Genomic DNA, 25,783 nt, shown 5'->3' on the forward strand with positions numbered 1-25,783 from the left:
CTGGTCTCCACCGTCTGATTCCATGGCAGTGTCTTGGACATCGAGGACAGCAAAATTAATAGAAGAAATAAAATTAGGCTCACTCACATCTTGCATCCAGGAGAGTTCATCCAGGCGTCTCTGTTTTGAGGACTTGCCGGAGGAGTTACCATGTTCTGAATGATTTCTCTGCCTCCTTGTTTTCCCCATGGCCTCCGCGTTTCAAAATTTGAAATAACAATCCACTGTAATCCCTGCGTTGTTGCAAACAAAACAAGTGCTGCCAGTGCCTTTTGGTTCAGGAACAGATTATAAGACCTCCTGGACAAAAAGTAAACCAGAAGTTCTATCTAAGGAAGAAAAAATGTAGAAACAACTAGGAATGGCCAACAAAGATAACCTGCTAGGCGGCCATTTTCCTCCCTCTCCCCACAATCAAATCTCCGATTGGGCCTCCTTAACTGTGTTCTAGCTTACTACTATTCTAGATCGTCTTTGTTTCTTTTATTATATGCTAATTCATGTCTGCTTATTCATTCATCTGACTGTGCCTTCTTATAGGATCCCAAGCAAGAGGTGTCACCTCTGCCCTCCCTCAACACAGCATGGAAATTGAAGACCTGCAGCCACAACTCAGACTTCTACTTTCTCAGTTTGGTATTGATTATAATGTGGATGATTTAAGGCATTCTGCTAATGAAATGGAACTCTTTTCTATGGTAATTCCAGTGGTTTCTATATAAATGTATATGTTGATGGGATGTAGTAGTGTTTATAAATAGGTCTAGTGCTGTGTGTGGCTCTTCAGATTGGTATCAGGCCAATTCAGACTCCCATCCTTCTCCATCTTGTGCCCACCCATTGCAAATGACCATACTCCTACCCTGCTGTTTTGTATTTAATATTCAGGTAAAAAGCTAAAATAGGTTCAATATGGAAACACTGGGTATGCAGAACCTGGGTAATATTTCTTGGCATTTCAGTTAGCTTTGATGTCTTTACTTTCTTAATAATGGGGACTCTAGATTAAGTTGAAAGTGAAATGTTGGAAAATGGTTTTGTTTTTTTTTAACCTAAGACAAAAAGGTGTGTGTGTTTTAACAATTTACTGTTATTCTCTGCAAGCAAAAAAGAGAAGGACTCTGTGGACATGAGCTAGGGTTGCCCAAGAGGGCCTTTGGATGGTGTGCTGAATCTCCTTGATAAGCTATTTGAGGGGCTCTGAATGACTTCTGGAATATGTTCACTTAAAGTAGTTGAAAAACCAACTGAATATTAAAAAAAAAGTAAGTACCGGGGAGGGGGTAAGATCAGGGAAGAAACTCTGGCAGAGAATAAGAACTTAAAAACTGATTTTGTGGCATTTCACTTGTCCCACTGTGTTCTTGGACAATGGAGAAACTTGTGCAGGATTCTCTTCTCTCACTGAAAGCCCCAGCTAAGAAACGCATTTAATTAAACAACAGAATGACAACTTCCTTTCTGAATGTCCCATGACTCACTTTTTTGGTCATCCACCAGAGGAGTAGTAAGGAATTTTGAATGCAAAGTGCAAGTAGATTTCTCTGGATTCTTCATAAAGATTCTGTTGCAATGCACAAACTGATCTAGAATTATGACCTAGCTGTATGCCTTACTGAAATGAGCATCTTCATCTTGTGGTGCTTAGGTCCAGGATAAGTTTAGAGGCATCTTCAGTAAGCAACAGACAATGAAAACGTTTCCTGTTTATGATGCTGGAATGCCTGGATCAGAAAACTGGGGTATGATGGGCCCCACCATGGCTTTGAAAAAGAGAGCCAACTGGATTCCTTTTATAAAGGTAAATATAACTAAACGGGATGCACTGACATCATGTTTTATTATTATTAAGAATATGCATAAACCGCTTTTCAACTAAAACATTCACAAAGCTGCTTACAGAGAAAATCAAATAAATGGTTCTCTCTCCCAAAAGGGCTCCTAATCTAAAGGAAGAAACAGCAGCAAACAGCCATGTGAAAAGATACTGCTTTGGAGTGAATATGGACAGTTACTCTCCTCTGCTAAATATCAGAGGAGCACGACTTGAAAAAGTGCCTCTTTACCCAGTTAGCAGTAGTTTAGAACATAGCTTTTGAGCCTCTGTCTTCTTCAGATACATATTTAGTATCTTATTCTTTCATCTGATCTTTCCTCCAAGGAGATCAGGTTAGCGTACATGATTCTCGAGCCCCTCCCGTAATTTATCCTCACAACTACACTATAGAAAAGGTTAGAGTAGGCCAGTGGTTTTCAGACTGGGGGTCACTCTGGCCTCCTTCCCCTTAAGGGGCGGGGTCAGGGTTTTGCAGAAATGGAGGGCGATCACTCCACTTTCACTTCTAATGAGTTGGGGAGCCCTGCAGGTGCTCATGCAGGGTTCCCCGCACTCCTGACAGGCTGCTGCAGGGACTGGTGAGTGCATCCCAGTCCCTGTAGCCCTCCTGAGCGGCGCGATCCTGGCCTTCCCCCCGCCCCTGCTGCCTCTCCCCCCTGCAAGGACTTACAGCAGTGCAAACTCTCCAAGAGAGTTTGAAAACTGCTGGACTAGGCTGAGTGTGTAAGACTGGCTAGGGTCACTTACAGCCCAATCCCATCCAACACTGGTGCAGTGGGGCTGCCAGGCCCATGCTGTACCCAGTGTTGAATTTGAGCAGGCAGAAGATCTCCTTGGGATAAGAGAACATTTGCTACCTTACCCTGTGTAGCGCCCCAGCCTGCAAAATGGGCTAATCAGATCTGCACCAGCTATTTAGCCTGCTCTGCCATCTCCTCTAGTGTCTGAACCGCCCTCTCCCTTCCTCTAGAATGCCCTCCTGCCACCTTCCCCTGCCTCTCCAATGCTCAGCACTACACCTACCTGCCATGGCAGCCATTGGGCAGGATGCGGCACTCTTGGGACAGCGTAGGCCTTCCAGCATAGGCAGAGCCTCACATGCAGTAGTTTGTACACAGTGCTCTAACACACCTGGATCGAGTTGAAATCTATTGGGCGCAAGTTCTTTTTCTTCCTTACACAGTAGCACCCTTTTGCAAACATGAGAACCATCATCCTTGCAGGATCAGAGTGAGAAATATTTTTCTGCATGTGCTGTATTGGGTCCTTGACACATTCAACATATTGTTTGGAACTTGAAATCTGATTTGTGTGTGTGAGTCAGGCATTAGAGCCAGTCCCAGCAGCAGTGCTTAGCCAATGTTCCTCGGATTTTTCAAAAGAACTAAAACTATGAACGAACCAGAATGTGCTCCTTTATGAGAGATCTCCCTGAAAGGTGGAAAAACAATCTAAATGGAGGCTTTGTGGTATAAGACGACCTGATCCTCCCCACTTCGTATGGTCAGGTTAAAAATAGGAAGTAGCTACAGTCTGGCAGCATGTTCCTGTATCTTGCGTGAGACAAGCAGTTTACTAGATCAGGGCTGGAGTGGAAGGTAAGGGAGCAAGCCAACTCTGAAGCACCATAGGGTACAAACTTGCTCTCTAGTAAATTAATGTAATCTGTTGTTGCTTCTGAGAAGTGTTCCAATTCCTACTTCCAGCCGATGCTTAACCTGTAAAGAATGTAATATAAATACAGTGTATTGCAAAGTTAACATAAGCAGGGTTTTCTTCTTCAAAGGGGATCAGAACCAGTGAAGCATTACACCCCAGAACTTCACACTGCTTGGGGATGTGAGATGAGTGTGTACCAATATATAATTTCTTTTGTCAAACAGATTAAACCTAAACAAGATCCATGGCAGCAAAAACTGTTAGTGAAACTGAAACAATGGAAAAGAGTAGATGAACTGTTGTGGCTTCAGTCAGTGTTTTTAGAGGTAAACAAGAAGCATTGAGTGATCATGTATTCTACTTCTTTCTGTCTAGAATTCTCTGTGTATTTGACATGTATCCACTTCTTATCAAACTTTATCTCAGATTTTTGATGAATGCTTGATATGCATTGTATGTAAACCAAGATTCTAAAGGCATCTAAAGCCAGGCACCTGGCCTAGATGCCTTTAAAAAGGCATGGACACATTCATGGAAGAGAAGTCCATTATAGGTTAAAGCCATGAGGACTATATGCAACCTCTGGGTTTTTGAGGTACCTCTGAATGTCAATGGCAACAGGATACAGGTATTGTGTTGTCTTCAGTGCTCTCTGGGACATTTGGTGGGCCACTGTGAGATACAGGGAGCTGAACTAGATGAGTTCTTGATCCAGCTTCCGAAACCACCTCTTATGTTCTTTATTTTTTTTAAGTGAATCAAAACCTTTTTTAGAGTCTCACCAAGATGTTCAAAATTTGCTGAGCTTACAGAGTGGGAAGAGATGGCACACCTGCCTTTTCCAACTAATCCAGTGGCCTTATTTGCTCAGGATTACCATGGCAGTTCCTTTCACATTCTCTAGGGAATTTGTAACATTCCCTAAATGTATTCTTTTGTTTACAAGGTTCTCAACATTTTAAGCTCATTTGCCATTTCTGTAAATGATCCTTTTCTGTCCTTCATGTGAACATGAAGATGAAAGTGAAAGATTTTCCTTCCTATTCATACTTCAGTGACTTGCTTTCCAGACGTTTCAGTCTTGGAACAGCTTCCTGCATTTTGTGTGCGTGCGTGAGCTACATCCTTTTTGTTCTGTTGCATCCCAAACTGAATGTGATCTACTTTCTTAAAGAAATTCACCAAAGGGATTTATTTTGTGTTCACTGGGAATGGGAGATGGACTGATGTTCTAAAGCCCACTTTCAGTTTTTCCCAATAGGGATTGTGTTCACTTTCAGTCCCATTTTCTTCTTGTGGAGGAGAAGGAATATGGGGAGACTGTCATGTCCCCATGCAAGCTCCACCAGAACCGAAGGCCTCTGCTTTCATTGTGCCTTCTGTTTCTGTAAATGTAACAATGTTTCTGTGTCTTGGAACTAGGCTTCCAATGTGGAGCGAGTGATGGAGGCACTGCAGGAGCATGCAGCAGCTATACTGGAGCCAAAGCCAATTACCTCAACTACTTTCAACTTGGATCAATATGAACAAGTCTGGAAGAAGATTTATCACAATCCAGAACTCCATCAGGTATCATGAAGGAGCATATAAACAATATGTGTTCCACTGTTCATAGGTATTATGCACACTTCTTTGGGGAATGAGTGTTCCAGACATTGGCTGATAACCCTTTGACTTGGGGAAAGTTCTAGTATTTTGTATCCAAGTCCTTGTTTGACTACCTGCATGTGTGAAACTGGACTGCTACTATTCCTCCCACACTGCAAGTTTGTGTGGCTGTGCTATGTCATGTCCACACTTGTGGACAGCGCATCGCAAAACATTGCTGGGCTGCAGTAGGTAGATACAGTCATTGCATGGCTGTGTTTGGGATGTAGTTGAGGCAAGCAGAAGGAAGAATTTCAGAACTTCTCCTACAACAGGAGTGGTGATGTCATCAGCAGCAATGCTCAGGCACTGCCTTTGAAACTTTTTTCAAAGGATCTTATCCAATAAGAAGCATCAGACTTGGAAGCAGGTAGCCTGAGAAATTTCCCTAGGGGCATGTGTTACCATCATCTTTTCCAAGGACTATCTGAGAGACGGTTAATGTTATGATAAAATACAGTCTTGTGCAAACTGATCTGGAAGTCATATTGACTACAGTGGGACTTACTTGTGAGTAAACACACTGAGGCTAACCCTCTAAATTCTTTTCTATATTTGTCTGGGACATTTTAAAATCCTATTATTCCATTTTTATGTATTAGTTTTAAACAATTGCAACCTAGTCCAAGAATTTGGGATGAAATGGGCTATAGATGAGGTTTAAGTTTCAAAGTGGCAGGAGAAGAAAACACTCTAATGAAGACACTTAAGTTGTACAGTCTTAGTGGGGCTGTCTAAGGGACTGTCATGATGAGCTCCTGCACTTCAGAATTTACAATTATGCATCTGGCTGTGCTATTTTTTTTAAAGTTGGATTTTGACAGCACCTCTGTTTTGTTGACCTAAGCAAGCAAGAAGAAAAGGTATATTTAGGTACAGGTCAATGGCCAGGTACTGGTCAGTGTCTGCTGGTGATCTACATTCGCCTTGGTGGGTCACAAGTTCTTCAGACCTAGCATAGGCAGACATACAATTGGAGGGTATGATATGGAGAATCCTTTGGGATCAGATTAGATATAAGCTATATGAGAAAATACCAATAAGGATTAAACCATTGGCGATAGCGACCAAACCAGATTGGATTGAGGAATTGCAAAACAAAATGTATTGAGAGTTGCTAAATGAAAAAACAGAACTGTGGTTGAAAGAAGAACTTAATAACAAAGGTATAACTCTGGGCTGGTGGTCAGAAATCCAAATAAAATCAAGACTGAAGGAAGATGAAAAAACAGGAATATATTTACATGATACTGACTTTGATAAGTTATTTTTAGAAGATGAAGGAAAATATATAAAAAAGATGTATAAGTTTTTATTAGATATAAACATGGAAGATGAAATAGTAAAAAACACAATGATACAATGGGCCAAAAATATTGGACATACTATACCTTTGGAAAGTTGGGAGCAGATGTGGAAAAATAATATTAAATTAACTAAAGCAGTTTCGTTTAAAGAAAATATTTATAAGATGTTCTATAGGTGGCATTTTTCACCTGATAAACTAGCTAAAATGTATACAGGATTGTCTAATAAATGCTGGAAATGTAAAGATTCTGTGGGCACATTTTACCATATGTTGTGGACCTGCCCTAAAACAAAAAAGTTTTGGGAAAACGTACATTCTATGTTACAGAAAATGTTAAAATGTTTTGTCCCTTTTGTTCCAGAATTATTTCTCCTAAATATTACACCAGATAGTTATAGTAGAAATATTAGACATGTTTTGATCCACATCAACACTGCAGGAAGACTTTTATTTGCACAGATGTGGAAAAATATAGAGGCACCAAATATGAACATGTTGATAGAAAAAATTTATGAAATACTTGAAATGGACATTTTAACAGAGAGATTATATGATGATGGTAAATTAAATAGAATTAAGAATATATGGGAAGCTTTTTACAATTGGTTAGAAATAGAATAAATAGAACAAAATGAATTAGAAGAGATGTCAGATCTGTAGTTATTTGAAAGACAAAAACTGTCTTCTGGTGGAGACCTAATGTATTTTTCCTATGTATTCCCCCGACCTACGTATGTGCCCTTGTACTTATTCCCATATCCGAATAAATAAAATTTGGGAAAAAAATATGGAGAATTCTTTGTTCATAATTCTGTATAACACTCAGAAACAAAACCTGTGTGTGTGTGTGGCTGTCGCCATAATAACAAGTTTTCAAATTGGGGCAGGAACAAACAAGTAATGCTGCTGATGATATGGCAATTGGTGAGAAGGAAGTGGAAAACAATAGCTTTAATCAGAGTTCCACATTTTCAAGAAAAAAGAAAGACACAAGGTGAGACTTGTATTGCTTTTTCTCTGCACGTAGGCATTTATTTTCATGTCAAAATTGTGTGTGTGTGTGTGTGTGTGTGTGTGTGTGTGTGTGTGTGTGTGTTCATACAGATATGAATATATAATAAGGTACATGTGTAATATATTACTACGAGTACAGCATTAGTTCTTTCAATGCCTATTGTCAGTCTGCTCACAGAGCTATACATATAAGTATAATATGTGTAGCTAGTTCTGCGAAACTGCATCAGTGACATTGATGGAATCCAGGAAAGAACCAAATGGGAGATAACCAAATGGGTGACCACTCCAACTGCATATGTGGAAAAGTGCCTTGTCTAAATTGCAAACTGGCAACCTTAACTGGGATCTATGGATCTTTCATGCTTCTCCCATGCATGAATACTGTAGAGCAAGGGAGCCCCCAGTCTCGAATGACCCTCTGGCCCTCCAGAGACTTGCTGGAGCCCACGCTGGCCCAACGCAACTGCTCTCAGAATGAGGATGACTGTTCAACCTCTCACCTGAGCTGTGGGACAAGGACTCCCTCCACTAGTTGCTGTTTCACGTCTGTGATATAGCAGTGGCAGTGAAGGAAAGGCTGGCCTTGCTCTGTGCAAGGCCTTTTATAGGTCTTGAGCTACTGCAAGACATTCATTCATTCATATAAGTTCCATCTCTAATAAATTCATTTATGTAAATTTATTAAAGTTTTAAATGTAAATTAATTCTTTTTCCCCCCGGCCCCTGACAGTCTCAGAGAGATGATGTGGCCCTCCTGCCAAAATGTTTGGACACCCCTGCTGTAGAGGTTAGAGTGGTAAACAAGGGCCAGGAGTCAAATTCCCACTTAGCTATGGAGTTCACTGTGATGATAGAAGTGGGGAACCAAGTTCTCTGCCCTGAATGCCTTGGAGAAAAAGTGGGATAGAAATGTAATCAATGCATTAAGGTTTCAGTGTTATACACATTTTCTGGGAGTAAGCCCCATTGAATACAATGGGACTTGCCTCCGAACAGACATGAATAGGATTGCATTGTAAATAACAACAACAACAACAACAGTATTTATATACCGCTTTTCAACTAAATGTTCACAAAGCGGTTTACAGAGAAAAATCAAATAACTAAATGGTTCCCTGTCCCAAAAGGGCTCACAATCTAAAAAGATGCAAAAAGAATACCAGCAGACAGCCACTAAAACAGACACTAAATAATGCCTTTTAATTAATGTATGACTATGCACATGTGATTTGCATTCAATTTAATGCGATTGCATCAAAATGCACTATCCCTATGTTTACATACTACTTTGTTGCACAGGTTTCTAAGTGAGTGATTTCAATAGGAAATTGCTTTTAGAAAGCAACTATAAAGAGATTATTTAATTTAGATATAGCTTAGCAATCTCTTGGAGGAACAGTGACTTAATTAAATTTCTCCTTCTTGGAAAAAAGATACAGTTGCACAACCACTTCCCAGCTGCTGGGGTTAGATGAGGGCATGGAGGCCAGCAACAAGGACCTCACCATGACTAAAGGAGCCTACTTATCTCTACTTTTTTTGCGTCACCTGAGAATCCGAGAACTGCAGGTAAAAAAAAAAATCCTACACTCTTGAACAAGGTTTTATATTATTTAAGGCTGTAAAGGCAAAATAAAACTTTACAAGAGAAAAACATCTATTTTTATCTCATTTGTAACAGAGAGTTTGCTTGGGAATCCTCAACTACTTTAGATCTGTTGAACGAACACTAACAATCAGCACCTCAAGTCTCACCTTGCGTGCTGGTGATCTGGTCTCCAGTGCTGAAGATTCATGTTGGATAAATGCAGCCAAAGGAGGCATTGGTGCCTTTGGTGGCCTTGGCTCTCACTGCTACATGCATTATACACCAGCTGACTATAAAGTGAGACACTTGAGAACTTTGTAAAATATCTTCAAAGATAGTAATGCCAAATCAGCATTTCTTATGGTGGCTGTCTTAATCTGGTTTCTAACTGTCATATAGCAGTTAAACAGTTTTGATGTCAAAACTGATGGACTTATGGAGTGGGGGGGGGGATACATGGGTAATGCCTGTAGGTGGATCTGCTGACATTATACCACCTATATCACCTACCTAGTACATTTTTAAAGCATTTATAATTATAATTTATAAAAATGTGCCCTTGCAATAAAAACACATAACATTGCTTTCTACATTTTTCTTCCTTGGGGAAAAACCAGAATCTGTGGGAAAAATAAAAAAGTTTAAGAACACCTCTAGTTATGCATTTTATAGCTTGCTTTTTCTGTTTGCAATCTACCATTGCAGGTTCACAGTGTGGAATTTATGGAATTTGCTGAGGCAGAAAATCATGATGATTTTTACACCTTAGACAATATGTACATTCACACACAGGATCAGCGAGGGGCTTATGTGATGTACGATGTTGCCCTCCAGGACCTGAAATTACTAGAAAAGGAACTTTTGCTTGTGGCAACCCAGTACATTGAGACAGGTTAGATGGCTAAACTTCCATCAGCTCTGTTATATCTTCAGTCTAGACTTTTGAAGGGGAGTAATAAAGAACTATTCCCAGTCCAGAAGCCCAGCTTGGGGGGAGGGGGGAAGACCATTTTCAACCACAATGCGTGGCACGCTGGTGTGCCGTAAAAGGTCTGCAGGTGTGCCGTGGGAGTCTGAGGGAGGTCATTCATTAGTAGGGCCATTGGAGGATGCAAGCCCCCCATTGACAGTACAGTGTGCCTTGTCAACTGTCCAAAAACTGATGGTATGCCTTGGCCATTTTAATCCCTTGACAATGTGCCATGAGATGAAAAAGATTGAAAATCGCTGCATTAAAACTAGCTTGGAAGGGTGTAGCAGGAGACAATAGGCAGAAACAAACTCCAATAGTTAGTCCTTTACCAATTCTCTCCTGCAGGGCAAATGTGGGATAAGAACTGTGTGTGCTTGGTATAATGTGTATAACCCAGAAATGACAGCTTTAAACAGGAAAAAAAGAAGTACCTCTCAGACATAGTGCTGGTTAACAGTGGAGCTGGTGCAGTTCACCATCGCTGTTCTTATGCTGCTGTCGCTGTGTCCTCCTGACCCTCATGTAATTTGTTCATCCATTTCAACTGCTGGCAATCAATATAGGAATCTGCATGGTTCCTGTACAAACGGAACAGAGCAACAGTTAGCAAAAAAAAGTGGTTTGGGATGATTGTCCAAAATGATGATCATGTGGTATGCTAAAAGCTGTGAGTGCCTGTTGCCACTGAATGATCAGTCTTGCTGGGTTTATAACCATCTGTTCTCCTTCCCCAAACAGAAACTTTGAAATGAGTGTGCCAGCCACATGTCGCCCCACATGCACCAAATTTTTCAGATGTATTGCAGTGTGGACTGTGGAACAACAAGGGCCATCAGGCACCTAGGAACATGGGCCTGTGTATCACGTACAATTACAATTTGGAAACTGTCCAAGAACTTTATTAGTGCTAGATTGGATTTGGTGACAGCAGATATCTTTGATTCTTAGCTAGGCTGCTGATTTATATATATACAGGAAGGAAAGAAGGCTTTCGCAAAGAAAAGAATGGTAGTGGGGAAAAATAAGCAAGCATCATTATGCTCTAACATATTTGGCCTCTTACCATGATGATTTCTGTGGAAATGTCTGTGGTTGTGTTGTTTTCTTTCCTAAGGCCACAAAGCAGGCAGTGCTTCCTGTCATAGCAATCCCTCGGAGTTGACACATGCGCTGGTGGATCGATCTGCAGTATTGCTTGACCTTTGGACTTGTGAATCAGCTTTCTTAGAAAATAAGTGGCAGGTATACTTACTTGTATTTTTATTTAAGAGTAGGAACCTGATAATTCCTATTCTAGTCAATTTAGGACACAATCTTAACCAGATTTCCAGCACTGAGGTAAGGGCAATGCAGCTCCAAGGCAAGGGAACAAACATTCCCTTCCCTTGAGGAGGCCTCCGTGACTGCCCCCAACTGCAGTATGCAGCATATGCCTATTGGCACAGCTATGTCAGCGCTAGCAAGTTGGTTGGGATCTGGGCCTTAGTGTGTTTTGGATTTGGTATATAATAAGCAAAGCAAAAACTGAGTGAAGTGCTTCATCACCAATTTACTTTTTGGGGGAGTTGGCTCTACCCAATTTTGTGGGTGGAAGTGAGAAGCATTATTTTCACCTTGAAGATGAAGATACTGTGACTTAGATGGAGCGCTTTATGTCCTTATATTAAGGCTGTCAAGATAAAAGCATACTGAGTGATGCTAAGATAACCTCTTGTCCTAAGACAGCAGTGGCTTTCATGCTTGCCTAAAAATGGGTTAGTACTTATTGCTTGACTTGCCTTCAGTTATGTCTTTACAAAGTTGAACATCACCTCTGAGTGATGCTGAATCCTTTTTCAGCAATGATGAAATGGGAATTATGCTTGTCTTTAGGAAAGACACTGCTGCAAAGAGACTTTTCAAGCTATTATTTTGTGGGTAAGAACCTATGTCAATAAGAAAATATACTACAGTAAGCTATGACCCAGGAAATTCCTGGCTAAAGTTTTACTTGAGACCCAGTGAAGTCCAAAGTATTTGATATAAAGCTTTTAAAAAAAAGGCTAAAATGGGAAGGAAACTTTTCTTATTTTTGTTTTAAATGTCTTTTCAGCTTCTGGAAAGTTACTTTGAAGCTTACCAGCATGCCTTAGATTTGGAAGAACGATTTGCTCTGGCCCAAGTAATAACTGACATCATATATAAACGACCGCGATTTGATTTCCACCTTGGATATTTTGTCAACACCTATGAAAATGAGTGCATGTGCCTAAGATTTCAGCTACAGCTGGTGAGGGATATATTGAACCAACAGGTGAATAGAGACCAGGTTGGAGCATTGGCTGTAGACAGTGTGTGAACCAACACTTGCCAAGTATTAGCTTTTGAAACCTGTCCCCAGTGTTCTGCCAGACATGAAACTAAAATTTCAGTTTGAGAAAGTGATGCCTGAGGGTGTGTGCTAGAATTCCTGTAGTCTTCTCACTACTGAAGTGGAAGTATCAATGTTAAAATCTGTATATTGCTCATTGTCCATTTCATCCATGTTTAGTAGAAAGAGGGCAGAAGAATTCTTTTTAGTTGATAAGTCTGGCAACCTGCTCTGGCAGTTGTCTGCCACCAGGTCTTCCTGCAATATTCTTGCAGCATCCATGAACTACAAGTGTACTATCATGCTCTTGAAAGCTTCCAGAAATCCATGAGTTTCATATAATCTTACAAGAGATTTTTGTTTGCTTGATTTTCAGATTGATAACCAGCGTGACTATAATCATAAGATTTGGCGTGATGGTCCCAAAGGTGGCATCAGGGAATTTGGTTTTCCTCCATATATAATTGCAAAGCAATTAATTGCTATGAATAACAGTCTGTGAGTAATGTATGTCTAATATGCTACATATATTTTAGTGCTGTTCACCATTACTGTCTGTGCTTGATTGAAATCTTACAAGCCGACAAGTGTCCCACTGTTATCTCCTTTAATTTAAGTGACCGTGGTTAAAGTAAGCTAATCCAGGTGCAGTGGCGTTCCCAGAGGGGGTGCACAGTGCGAAGTTTTGCAGGGCACCTCCCCGTCCCCCTCCCAGCCATTCTGGGCTGTGAGAACAATGCAGAAGTGTGGTCCTCTTCATTGCTCTCCAGCCCAGGATGGCTCTGATGGCAAGGGGGAGGGGCAGCTTAAACCACATGTTGAGATGTCCTGAAAAAACGTAGCAATGTAACCCCCCTCTGGGAACACCACTATCCAGGTAGTCACTGTTGGAACCTTCAGCATTGTCATTTCTCAAGCTTAGAATTTTCAGATATAACCACTGCAGACACGTGCCTATAAGTCGACACCACAGATAAGTTGAGGGCAGGTTTTGAGCCAACAATCATGGAATTTTCTATGACCCTCGGATAAGTCAGGGGTTAAACTTAGGGGGGTGTCTGACTATAGTTTTGTCTGATTTTACCCGAGGCCAGATCCTGAAAAATAACCTACCACTAATTGTTACCTAAGAATTGTAGTCTCTAATTAAGTGATTTTCAACCTTTTTCATCTCACAGCACACTGACAAGGCACTAAAATGGTCAAGGCACACCACCAGGTTGACAATTGACAAGGCACACCATGCTGCCAGTGGGGGCTCACAACTCCCATTGGCCCTATTAATAAATGACCTTCCCCCAAATTCCTGTGGCACACCTGTGGACCACTTGTGGCACACCAGTTGAAAATGGCTGCTCTAATTTATTCAAAACGTAGTAAAAGATCATAAGATACATTTTTATTCTTTTTAAAATTCTGGTCTTGACCACCTTTTTGTAAACACTATCAGAGTAAGTGCACTGTAAACTACATACCAGTAAAACAGTGGTTCCCAACCTGGTATTCACATACTCCCAGGGACACTCAACAGGACCTTTAGGGGTACTTGAAAAAGAATGGAATAATGGCAGAAAAAGGAATGCCTTGCAAGGACCAGCAAGGCAGGAAGGGAGGTAGCTAGTTGGCTGTGAAAGCTCCACCAATAGCTAGTTTTTGGTCATCAATTCATCTATGAACCAGTGATTGAAAACCAGCACAGTCAAAAAGCTGAAACATAATATGGAAAGTGATCAATCACCCAGAATTTCTCAGCACACTTCTGGTGCAAAACAGTGCAAAGGCAGTTCTTCAAACAGATGAAAAGAGAAAATATGTGATGAATACATGAAGTCTGGGCTTTCATATGGAGGAGATGAAGGCTTGTATTATTAATTACAAACATTTTGCTAATATGAAGGGTACAATTTATGGAAATGCGCTGCCAAGGGATATGCAAGTGAAAAAGGTTGGGAACCACCATGAATCAAATCCACCTTTAAAGGTGTCTGGCTCTACATACAACAGACAATCCATAACACATAACTGAGAGTGTGCAATTCAATTTACGACAGAGAGATGAGATATTTGCAACCCTTTTTACTCAGAAGTAGACCCACTGCTTTCCATAGGTGTTATTCTTAAGTAATGGTGCACTGAATTGTAGCCTGGGAATGAGGATCCCATCCTGGTGTTTCAAAAACCAGACCTGCTTTGCAAGCATTTGCCAAGCAGAACCAGGCTGCAGCAGAAGGAAGGAGAATAAAAGGTTAATTTTGGCTGGAATGTCCCAGGAAAATCACTATAGCAACTAATGAGGTGCCTGCCTGAGCTTTGCTGAGCTGAGCAGAGAAAGGAAACTGTTCAGAGTTGAAAGGCTCTGCCCTCTGATTGACCCAGATAAGGCGAAGTGATAATTGTGGAGCTTGATTACTTGGCAAAAATTTCACATACTATATCTATGGAACTATGGTTAGTGCTGTTTAACTATGGTTAGTTAAAAAGATGCACACACAGTTGTAAATTAAAAATACATATGAGTACACAGACTTGTTTTTAAATCTTTAATCCAATTATCCTGCACATAAAGACTTGTTTTAACTTCTGTAATAATGGATTTCTAGCTTTGTTTGTAAAACAGTACATGTATCAAAAGTGCTTTTATACAGTATATATCATCAATGTGATTTCAAGTTGATTCAGTCAAAAGGGTCATAATGACTTTCTCTGTATTCTTCCTGTTCTTCATCCTATCAAATCATGAAGATCAATGAAGATCATTGATAGAAGCCCTTTGGGGTGCTTTTTTCAATGATTTATCTCATTTGTTTATCCTGACGTCGGCTGGGAAGATGGTAAACCACTTTGAATGTTTTTCTCATCGGTCTTTTAGAGTGAGGGTTGTTTTTTTTTGGTCATCCTTCTGCTCTTTCATAATTCCTCTTAGCCTTCTTTTTTCCCCCCTTCTTTTAAAGACCGGCTTTGAAGAACATTTATTTACTAGAGTTCCACCCCTCCCTTGGCCTGATATCTCTAATCCCCAAAGCTCTACACCACATTCTCCAGGAGTTCCAGCAAATCTGCCGACCAAAGGCAGCCAGTGAGGCAATTAATCTCGAGAATCGGGTACTTCAGCTTGCAGTGAACACGTGGTTGACCATGGAAAGTCCCGAGTCTTTTTATGGATCTCAAATTCAGAAAGATGTAAGTTCTTCTTCTATCTCCAAAAATTTATGGTAGTTTCTTCTGGGTTTTTGAAACCAAGGACAGAGACGCTGACATTTTAAGCCATGCCATAATGGGAAGGATCTACAGTACACACCATAGTCATTCTAGCTAGTTCAGCCAAGTATTCACATTTGTTTTCGACAAATAGATACAATGGATTGGAGGCCTTAGCTAAATGGGCCCTGCATCACAAAACCTGTTAAGCATAAACCTGTCATCGCTGCTGTTCCTGAGCTCTCCCAGCAGTGCTGAGGGAGGGTCTGAAACTAGGTGGGAGTTCTGACAAGGGGCATGGAATTTGAGCCCCCTCAATTGGGGAGTCATTCAAGGGGCAGTCTCGGGCTCTTCCTTGAGTGACTAGGGTTCCCATCTCTACTGGGGGTTCACCAGGACAGGGGCTAGGAGAAGGGGGTAAAGGGGGTCATTTGTACCTGGGCCAGCGTCAGAAAGGGGACCCAGGAGTCAAAGGAGGGGGCCCAGAAAGTTCCTGGGATCTGACATTTTCCTATCTCACCTGAACTTGCTGCCTGCGCATGATGCTGCAGGCACAATCATGGGCATGGAGGAGCAACTGGGCCCAGGAATGCTTCCATGACCCTCCTTAACACAGTGTCAAATCTGGGAGGAAACTGGCCTGCTGCAGTAACTCTTTGGCAATGAGTTGAGGAGAACTCATTGGGTACAGCTACTGGTAGGTTCTGATAGCTCCATTGTGGTTGAATACCTGTTTGCCTAGGAGAAAGCTGACCTCAGCATTTTTTGAATGCTACAATGTTTGGGCCTCTTCAGTCTAGAAAAGAGGCACCTGAGGGGGGGGGAATGATTGAGACATACAAAAACATGCAGGGGATGGACAGAGTGGATAGAGAGACGCTCTTTTCCCTCTCACTTAACACCAGAATGAGGGGACATCCATGAAAGTTGAGTGTTGGGAGAGTTAGGACAGACCGAAGAAAATATTTCTTTACCCAGTGTGGAACTCCTTGCCACAGGAAGTAGTGATGGCATCTTGCCTGGATACCTTTAAGAGGGGATTGGACAAATTTCTGGAGGAAAAGTTCATTACGGATTACAAGTCATAGTAGGTATGTGTATGTTCTTGGTTTTAGAGGCCAGCTGCCTCTGATTGAAAGATGCACGGGAGGGCACCGGGACACAGATTGTGTCTGTTGTCTTGTGTGCTCCCTGGGGCATTTGGTGGGCCACTGTGAGATACAGGAAGCTTGACTAGATGGGCCCTTGGCCTGATCCAGTGGGGCTCTTCCTATGTTCTTACGAATGAAATCAATGATATAGATTGCTGGTAGAATAGACTCAGAAGGGCTGAATTTCTTCCTGCTTTGGTTCTTTAAAGTGACTCATGGTTCCTTTTTTTGTATGTTTATGCAGTCATATTGCTTTTAGTTGGTTGGTTGGTTGGTGCAATAGTCTGTGAATCTTATTCTTGTTCCTTGACAATCATAGTTGAACAAAACTGGTTGGCATAGTAAGTGTTTGAAGTATTTCCATTTGTGAAGTAGGCAATGTTGTTTGCCCCCGTTTTAAAAGGAATTCATTGCTGTGTATCAGAAAGCTGCTCAGGACCTATCCATTATGAACTACGAGTTGTATAGAACCCTGATTTTACCCATTTAATCTTGAACTTTATAACATTAAGACACCAGTTTTAGTTTTCAGTTCCATCAAGTACATTTTTTTTTAACAATAAGGACAGGATTTATAAAGAACAACATTACAGTGAAAAAATTAGGAAGGAATGCATTCGTATTTATTATTTGAATCCACTTTTCAATGAAATATTCCAGAGCAAAGGGAGAATAATGTAATCAATAAAGTAATTATGAAATGAATTATGTGAGTGTTGCCATTTGTGTGAGATACTTTGGTAACTTTATGAAAAGGAGAGTATAAATATTGTAGTTCTGGTTGCACATCAGTTCTGATTGCCACATCTCAAAAAGGACATAGTGGAAATGGAAAAGGTGCAAAAGAGAGCGACTAAGATGATTACGGGGCTGGGGCACCTTCCATATGAGGAAAGGCTACAGTGTTTGGGCCTCTTTAGTCTACAAAAGAGGCGCCTGAGGGAAGACATGATTGAGACATACAAAATTATGCATGGGAAGGATAAAGTGGATAGAGAAATGCTCTTTATACTCTCACATATCACCAGAACCAGGGGACACCCACTAAAATTGAGTCTTGGGAGAGTTAGAACAGACAAAAGAAAATATTTATTTACTGAGCGTGTGGTTGGTCTGTGGAACTCCTTGCCACAGGATGTGGTGATGGCGTCTGGCCTGGGAGCCTTTAAAAGGGGATTGGACAAGTTTCTGGAGAAAAAATCCATTACGAGTTACAAGCCATGATGTGTATGTGCAACCTCCTGATGTTAGAAATGGGCTATGCCAGAATGCCAATGCAAGAGAGGGCACCAGGATGCAGGTCTCTTGTTATCTGGTGTGTGCTCCCTGGGGCATTTGGTGGGGCTGCTGTGAGATACAGGAAGCTAGACTAGATGGGCCTATGGCCTGATCCAGTGGGGCTGTTCTTATGTTCTTATGTACATGTTTTGTTTATTATAATAATAATATTGACTCTGGTTGGTTGTTTCTAAATCGTATGCTTCTCTGGTAGTTATTTGCAGATGTTCTGATTGAAGATCCATCACTTGTAAGAGAGATTGCAATGTCAGCACTGAAATCCAGAACAGACGAAGGACAGAAGCAGAGCAAAGAAAAACAAGCTTTAATTCTGAATGTCTTTTCAAGGCTTCTTGAACTCCTAACCCTTCGTCATCGATTGATAGAGGCAGCGGTAGAGAGTGCGCAACTGGGCAGGTCAGCAATGGGTTGCAGAGACTAGCACAGTAGGAAGTTCTACCAGATATATTTAAGACTCTTTTTTTCCCCTTCTTCCATATTTTGGATCTGTGGGCAAAAAATGTACAGCCAGATTCTGAGCTGCTGTAAAACGGGATTGTTTACATTCTCTCCTTTCTTTGATCCTTTTAAGATGCGATTGTTAAATCTGTCAGAATGTCCCTTTCCGTATCCATTCAGATCTAGTATGTCATTTATATTGGTCATAATGTTAAAATTAATATTCTTGGTGAAATATTAAAATATAAGTGACAGTTTTATTTGAACACTGTAATTTACTGTGTACTGTAGTTTCCTCCTCAGTAAAATCCAATCTCTAGACTTCTCCCTCCATGTCTTACTTGGCCTAGAAGAAACCCAAAGTCTGCCGCAGGATTGTATTAAGAGCTTTGCCAGGGAGTTTCTGTAGAACCCTCCTAATAAACAACTTAAGTTCATCAACAGCTGTGTATATCCTGTGTTCAAGGTTCAACAGACTTCACAGTTGCAGCTTTCTTGATGACCCTGAAAAACCATTGTCAAGTTGATGCATCCTCAGCACATAGAGTATAGAAATCATATAATGGAATATATCTGTGTATTTTCTTTTGAAGGCTGTATAAAGAATTTGCAGGAGAAATGGGTTTTGATGAGTTCCATTTGTACTTGAGGCCCGTATATTTTGAATTTGCAACTGAAAAAGAAAAAGCAGATCAACCGCCACTGACGTTCGTTACTTGTCTTTTTGAGGATGACACTAGTGTGGATAGGTACGTCGGGAATATGTGGGATTTCAGTATGTTTCTTTTTGTAGATCAACACCAAGCTTAGGGCGCAATCCTAATCAACTTTCCGGCACTGGCATAGCTATGCCAGGGGGGCATGTTCTGCATCCTGCAGTTGGGGGGCAGTCACAAAGGCCTCCTCAAAGTAAGCCAGCATTTAGTCCCTTACCCCGAAGTTACATTGCCTTAACTCGGTATTGGAAAATTTGTTAGGATTATGCCCTTAATTGCTTTGACCCCTTTGACCCAACAATATCAGCAGGTTTGGAAGAAGATTTATCACACTCTAGAACTCCATCAGTTAACAGGTGAGGGAAAAATATCCAAATTTAGTATAGAATAGTGTCCCCTTTTCATCACTTCATCTCTTACTTCTGTTTGGATGCTGACAGAATGAGATTCTGGAGGCTCTATAATTGCTACAATTTCACCTCATCAAAAAGAATAGGTTTTTTTATAGCAGCATTGAGAAACAGATAAATTAAAATTGATATATTGCATTGAGATGTGTCACATTTCTCACATGTCCCTCTAACTAGTAAGGGACAATCCATATCAGGTGTTTATTGGGCGGGGGGAAACCTACTGTAAGTGCTGGTAAGTATTTGAACATGAGTCTAACTTTGGCCATCTTTCAGGAATGTTGAAAGATGGCCAGGAAGTATTTGAAAATTGAAAGATGAAAGGAAGTATTTGAGTCTAACTTTGCTCATCTTTCCTTAATGAAATGATGTTGAAGTTCTTCATAATCCAAAGTGTAAAGGATGTACAGAAGAAGAAAGGATATTTTTTTTCTTTCATTTTAATGTCTAGGTTGAAGCCTTGCATTCTCCTTGTTTCTGAGGTTTTTTTGGGAAATCTCTTTCCTACAGATACATTCCATCCAGCTTGGTGTTAAACATTCAAGATATTGACAATCAAATTGGAAAATTTAGCTTTCGCACAACAGAAAGCATTCTTCAGGTGAGTGAATTATTTCATGTCCAATCTGTTTTAACACTGAATAGTGTTGGGGTCCAGAAGTGACGTCATTAAGCAGGAAGTGATGTCATTAAGCAACTGATGGCTAGAAATAAGCATATTTTTCTCAAGAACTCATTAGCTGCAAATGATGGAAGAGCAAATATGCAAATTTTGATCATATTTTCAAGGTATGGAACAGCCCAATTGTCACGCAGGACCCTCTTTTGGCAGCACCGCTTCTACCAAGGTGTCACTTTGCAGCTCAGGAGCTGCAAAGTGCTCTGCAAAGTGATGCCTTGGCAAAAGCAGCACTGCTGAAATTGTGATCATTGGGCTCTCCCAGCACCACCCTTTCAATAGTGCTCTTTCTGCCTATATGTCGCTTCACAGGTCAGCAGCCGAGAGCAACTGATGCTGCTGCTGGGAGAGTCCAGTTATTACTGGGAGTGGATAAAGAGCTTCTGTGGCTCATATCTGGCCTGTGGGCCTTATGTTTGCTCCCCTACCCTGACCTATGACTGTAAGAGGTTGACCATTGCTGCTGCCATTCCTCCTACATGGCAGTGGTGGAAGATGATGGGAGGAACTAATTCTACAAGTAAGAGCCAGGTTGTGGCCCATCCTCAGAAACTACAGCCTTCTTGTTGAAAAATGCATCTAGATTGTCATGCCCACTGTTTCCTCTCCTGAAGCATTTCCTGGTAGCAGAAAATGAACCCTGTGCTAGCCTGCAGATGCAGCTTCTGTTGGCCGAATGCACATTACCTGCATCAAACATTTGAATGGTTTTATGGAATTTTTAACATTTTTCTTTCTTATAATACTGTATAAATTACACTCGGGACAAAGAATATTATAAAGCAACACTATCATAAGGTATCACTGAAAAGTTCTTGTCTCTTCCACTGTCTCCTGTACACCTTCCTTCCCATGATGCATCTCAAGAGAGCAGATGAATAACAGTCTGAGGAGGGATCAAATATTTTCTGAAGAGACCATTTCAATTCTGAAGTTACCCCTTCTGCATTTCCATCAGAAAACTTCTGACCAACATTTCTCCTTTATTTCATGCCCTTTCCTTATGGGGCACCTGTGATAATTCTGATTTGCAATGAAGTGAGTTTCAAGATTCCATATAGAATATGATCCTGTGTCCAACTATGTATGAAAGCAAAATTCCTATCTCTTCATGAGCCTGTAGTGAACCCAAAGATACATATAGTAATACCAGAAAAGGTTTTCTAAACTTTGTGCTATGAATACAAGATTGTTAATCAGCTTTTTGTTTTGCTTTTAATCTTTACCCTTCAGCTTTTGTCACAGTCGGGAATGGAAAATTTACAAATCACTCTGGCCTGCCAAGTCACTCATAAAAACACACTCCTTGTTGCTGTTCAGCAGGCTGCATTTTGTGGTGTGATGGAGCCCATAAAAAGTGTGGATATGAAGGTTAGCTTGTATTTTTTCTTTTCAAGAGTCAAACTACAGTACGTATGCCTTCTGTGTAACTTTCTACTAAAAAGCTGCAACCAGAAGCAGGGGGCAGACAGGCTGGGGAGTAGTTTGTATCCAACCTTTTTGTTTGCTGTATTTGTTTTCTCTTGCCTTCACCACTTTTTTCTGCTTTTACCCACTTTCATGTTTACAGTTTCCTGTATACCTTCTTCTGCTGGAAGAAAAACCATTTGTGAGGTCCAATTTTGATAGAGGTTTTTACCAGCCTCCTCCTGTGGTACACCTAGATGTACCCTCTTGGAATTCAAACATGGGGCTTATCCCACTGCTTAAAGTGAGATTGAAACACTCAACCAGGTGGACTCTTGCGGGGGCCTTTTGCCAGTGCCTGATCTGACTGACATCTGAGCCCATCGCTGCTAACGACATGGAGTGCATGAATTTTACATGGATAGAAGTCACATAGTTGTGACTTAACCTTATCAAAAATGGACATGGCCTTTAGTTGCTTTAAAATAGGAACAGTTTAGTGTTCAAATATAAACTGCCTGTTTTCTCACCTATGGCACACAATTATATCTCACAATTGTATTTAACTAATCTTTCAGTATGCTTAGTATCATGCAGAAGTAATCATGCAGAATATATGTCTCTAATATTTAGGAAGGAAGCTTAAGTCTGAAGAGTCACAGCAGCTCAGCAAGTGGAAGAAGTTCAACTACTGGGGGTGGAATGGAAAACCAACTGCTGGCAACACCAGCATCAATCTCTTATTCCATTGTGCGTCTTGCCACTAGACACCGCAGTTTAAGGAGGTAGTTTTGTCTTAAAATGGGCTACAGAGTCCTTTCCATGTAATGGTACTATTCACAACTAGTCCTCTGAATATCAACACCATATCTGCAGATCCCATATCCAAGGCTTCACTTGGCCGCAGATGCAGGGGACCCCTGTGCCCTTCTGCTATGCTCCTCTCATTTCCAGAGGCTCTTCTGAGCTCCACAGAGGCCACATGCATCCACCTTTGAGCTCCATGGGGCTCAGAATGGCCGCTGAGGCCAAAAATGTTTTTATACCTTTAAAAGGTATTAGGAAGGCTGGAGAAGCTTACAAAAGCTTTACAAAAAAAAACAACAACAACAGGCTTTTTTGGCTTAAGTGGCTATTCTGAGCCCTACAGAGGCTGTGAGCAGATGCACACAGCCTCTGTGGGGCTCAGAAAAACCTCCAGAGTCAGAAGGCGTCCCTGATATCCACTGATTCAGGAATCCGCAAGGGGCTCCACAATGGAACCCCCCACAGATACAGGGCATGCCTATGGGGCATTCTGTGTGGCATTGGGTCACAGGTGATTCTTCTTTTTTTCTCCCAACCCAGTTTATCTTCAGGAAAAAAGATAGATGTAAGGAGAGGTTTTGTGGGAGAGAGGTTCTTTATTTTTGGCTAGTACAGAAAGCATTCTGAACTTGGGAGCATTCTTTGTCTTATTCATTGGGCAGAAAGTGTTTACTGCCAAGGCAGCTTGATGGACTTAGGAATGTGCTCAGTTGAAGTGAACAAGGTGTCATCATAGGGCATTGTGGAGAATTTCTTAGTAGGATCTTCTGCCTTCAGAGATTGTGCTCCTCTACTTGAAATTTGTTGGGCAGCAATGTGGACATCTGTGCAGATGTTTGCTAAGTTCTGTGAGTGAATTTTCTTCTACAGATGCCACTTTTGGCCATTGGGTTCTGTGTGATATTCTTTTGTAATGAAAGCTCTGAGTGTATTCCAATACTACAGTGTCACATCTCACACATCCTGAATGCCCTTTAGCCTTTCCTCAGAGAAAATTTGGATTATTTATTGTAAGTTTTTGTTTTTGAGAAAAGCCGTAGGACTCCCCTACCTCTTAACTGGTTTAGGATTGGCTCCTCTTTCTGGAGAATAAGTACAAGAGGTAAAATAGTAGAAAACTATTTCTTTCATATATTCCCATAAGATTACCATGTGGACAAATTTGTTTTTGGTAGATTCTTTGCCTGTGTTCTCAGGATTCCTGTATCTTTGTCAGTCTAATCTGAAGGGAACATCCTCAAGAAGTCTGTCAGCAGCTGACCTGCCTCCTGACAAGAAAGGAAAGGATATCCTAAAAGAAATTGTTCAATAACAGAAATTTATAGTAATTTTTTTTTAATCCAGTGATTTCTGCATCACACTTATATTCCATCCTTCCCCAAAGGCGATTAGTATTTCCTGTGTGTGGAAAGAGCCATCCAGTGTAGGTCCACAGGAGGAAGCGAGTGGCTTTCATACTTCTTATTACATTGGGCCAAAGCTGACAGACTCCACTGCTTGCTATGTGGGTGACCACGCACATATTTGTATATGGAATGACCCTGTTCCAGTGAGCCATCTGATTATGTTGGCATCCTTCAGTCTCGGAAGACTATGGTGTCATGCTCTGAATGGTGGTTCTGGAACAGAGTGTCCTCTCCAGTGCGCGAAGCCTGGGTAAAGTAGGTATGGAGGATAGGCTGTTACCCATGCAGCAAATCCCCCCTCTCCACGTCGCTGAAATGGTCCAATGAAAGGCAGAGGCCAATACGGTTGGTTCCAGCGACGTCGCAGGAGTTGCCAGAACGTGACTGTGTTCAGCCATGAACTGCCTCAGGGACTCCGGCTCCGGATTTTGCCTCGAGGTTGTCTCCTGAAGTCTTTTCCGTAACTGGATGTAGCCACAAGGCAGTGGAGGTTTGGGATCAGAGTTTTCCTTCTCTCAGATGAGCTGCCTTCCCAGGCTAATGAGTCCCATCTACCCTGTGGCTGTTTAGTCGCCTCTTACAACAAGTACAGCCAAACTGAGGGCCTATTCTTATCCCCAGCCCCCAGGGGAACCACAAGTACAGCTCCAGAAAGAAGTGAGTGTAATCCTACCGGCTCAGCCGAGGCCACCGGACCGCAGCCTGCAGCTCCCTCTCACTCCACCATCTGATTAACCCGTTACATAATGACCAAATATTGACATTTGTAAGGCAGTAAATACTGGCTGTGCATCTTGCCCTTTCGCAGAATAATATGTCACTCTGACCAATTATTCATCTCAAGGACAGAATTGTCATTGATTTTCCAGGTCCCCAGAAGCTTTTGTTTCAATTCAGCTGGAGAAACAAGGTCCACGGGACATGATGCTTAACATGTTCATTCAAAAGAAAAAAATCCTTGGGAGCAGAATGCAAAACCCTGTAAGTCAGTGATTCTTACCCTTTTTTTTTTTTTAGATCATGGACCCCTTTGAGAATCTGTTGAAAGTTTTGGTCTTCCTCCATTAAAAATGCACATAAACATAGGTTACTAAGTACAAAGGGGGATAGAGTGTCTATACTTTTAACCATTGTTTAAATTAGAAGAGGGAATTTTGGCAGGTGCAGCTAAACATGGATGGGTTTAAAAATATGCACCTGCCACAATTCCCTTGTTTATACAATGGTTAAAGGTATAGGCTCTCTGTTCCCCTTTGTATCTGGTAACCCTACATAAACATATACATGTGCAACTTTTTGCGCCTGGTTCATGGACCCCCAGAGGGTCCATTGGCCTGGTTAAGAACCCCTGTTTTAAGCATATCCAAAATTCTTCTACATTTATCTTACTTAAGACACTGAGCAATGCAATTCCGAGGTAAGGGAACAAACATTCCCTTACTTTGAAGAGGCCTCCGTGACTGCCCAATTGTAGGATGCAACATGTGCCTAATTGGCACAGCTATGTCACTACTGAAAAGTTTGTTAGGATTTGGGCCTCAGTTGTTGTTTTTAGCGAAGTTTGGTCTACAGTTCTAGACTTGCTTACCTGGGAGTAAGTCTCATTGAACTTGGTGGAGGTTACTTCTGAGTTGACATGCATTGGACTGCACGGTCATCATTAATCATAGTTATGTTCAGACTTTTGAGAATTCTATCATGGCAGTTCTGTTATGCAGAATGTGTGCAAGTTATATGAGAGAGAGAGAGAAGTTTAACAATACAACAGTAATGAAGCAGATGTAAGTCATTTAATAAGAAATGTTGTGCTGCTTTAGTGCTTATCCACAGAAAGGAAAATTAGGCTAGTTTGCTCAGTTATTGTGGCTACTCCGTGATGTAACCATTGGGAT

At 41.2% G+C, this 25,783-nt stretch overlaps 1 protein-coding gene across 1 annotated transcript; it reads left to right on the plus strand.

The window, feature by feature from the left end:
- Positions 1–584: 584 nt before the first annotated feature.
- Positions 585–23,797, plus strand: LOC136646733 (uncharacterized). The gene is made up of 17 exons (XM_066622725.1): positions 585–698; positions 1,649–1,801; positions 3,721–3,822; positions 4,919–5,065; positions 7,340–7,446; positions 8,903–9,038; positions 9,151–9,354; positions 9,763–9,949; positions 11,145–11,272; positions 12,123–12,323; positions 12,757–12,878; positions 15,332–15,560; positions 18,222–18,424; positions 19,060–19,215; positions 20,103–20,193; positions 21,505–21,642; positions 23,630–23,797. The coding sequence occupies exons 1-17, from the start codon at positions 585–587 to the stop codon at positions 23,795–23,797; spliced, it is 2,586 nt and encodes an 861-aa protein (XP_066478822.1).
- The last annotated feature ends 1,986 nt before the right edge of the window (positions 23,798–25,783 follow it).

This window comes from Tiliqua scincoides, chromosome 1, assembly GCF_035046505.1.
Source record: "Tiliqua scincoides isolate rTilSci1 chromosome 1, rTilSci1.hap2, whole genome shotgun sequence".
NCBI lineage: Eukaryota > Metazoa > Chordata > Lepidosauria > Squamata > Scincidae > Tiliqua > Tiliqua scincoides.

Excerpts from the sequence above, each read along its gene's own strand:
- LOC136646733 (XM_066622725.1), top strand. The coding sequence starts at position 585 with ATGGAAATTGAAGACCTGCAGCCACAACTCAGACTTCTACTTTCTCAG. Across the intron at positions 699-1,648 it reads AAATGGAACTCTTTTCTATG|GTCCAGGATAAGTTTAGAGG; the intron begins GTAATTCCAGTG and ends TGTGGTGCTTAG. Across the intron at positions 15,561-18,221 it reads GATCTCAAATTCAGAAAGAT|TTATTTGCAGATGTTCTGAT; the intron begins GTAAGTTCTTCT and ends CTTCTCTGGTAG.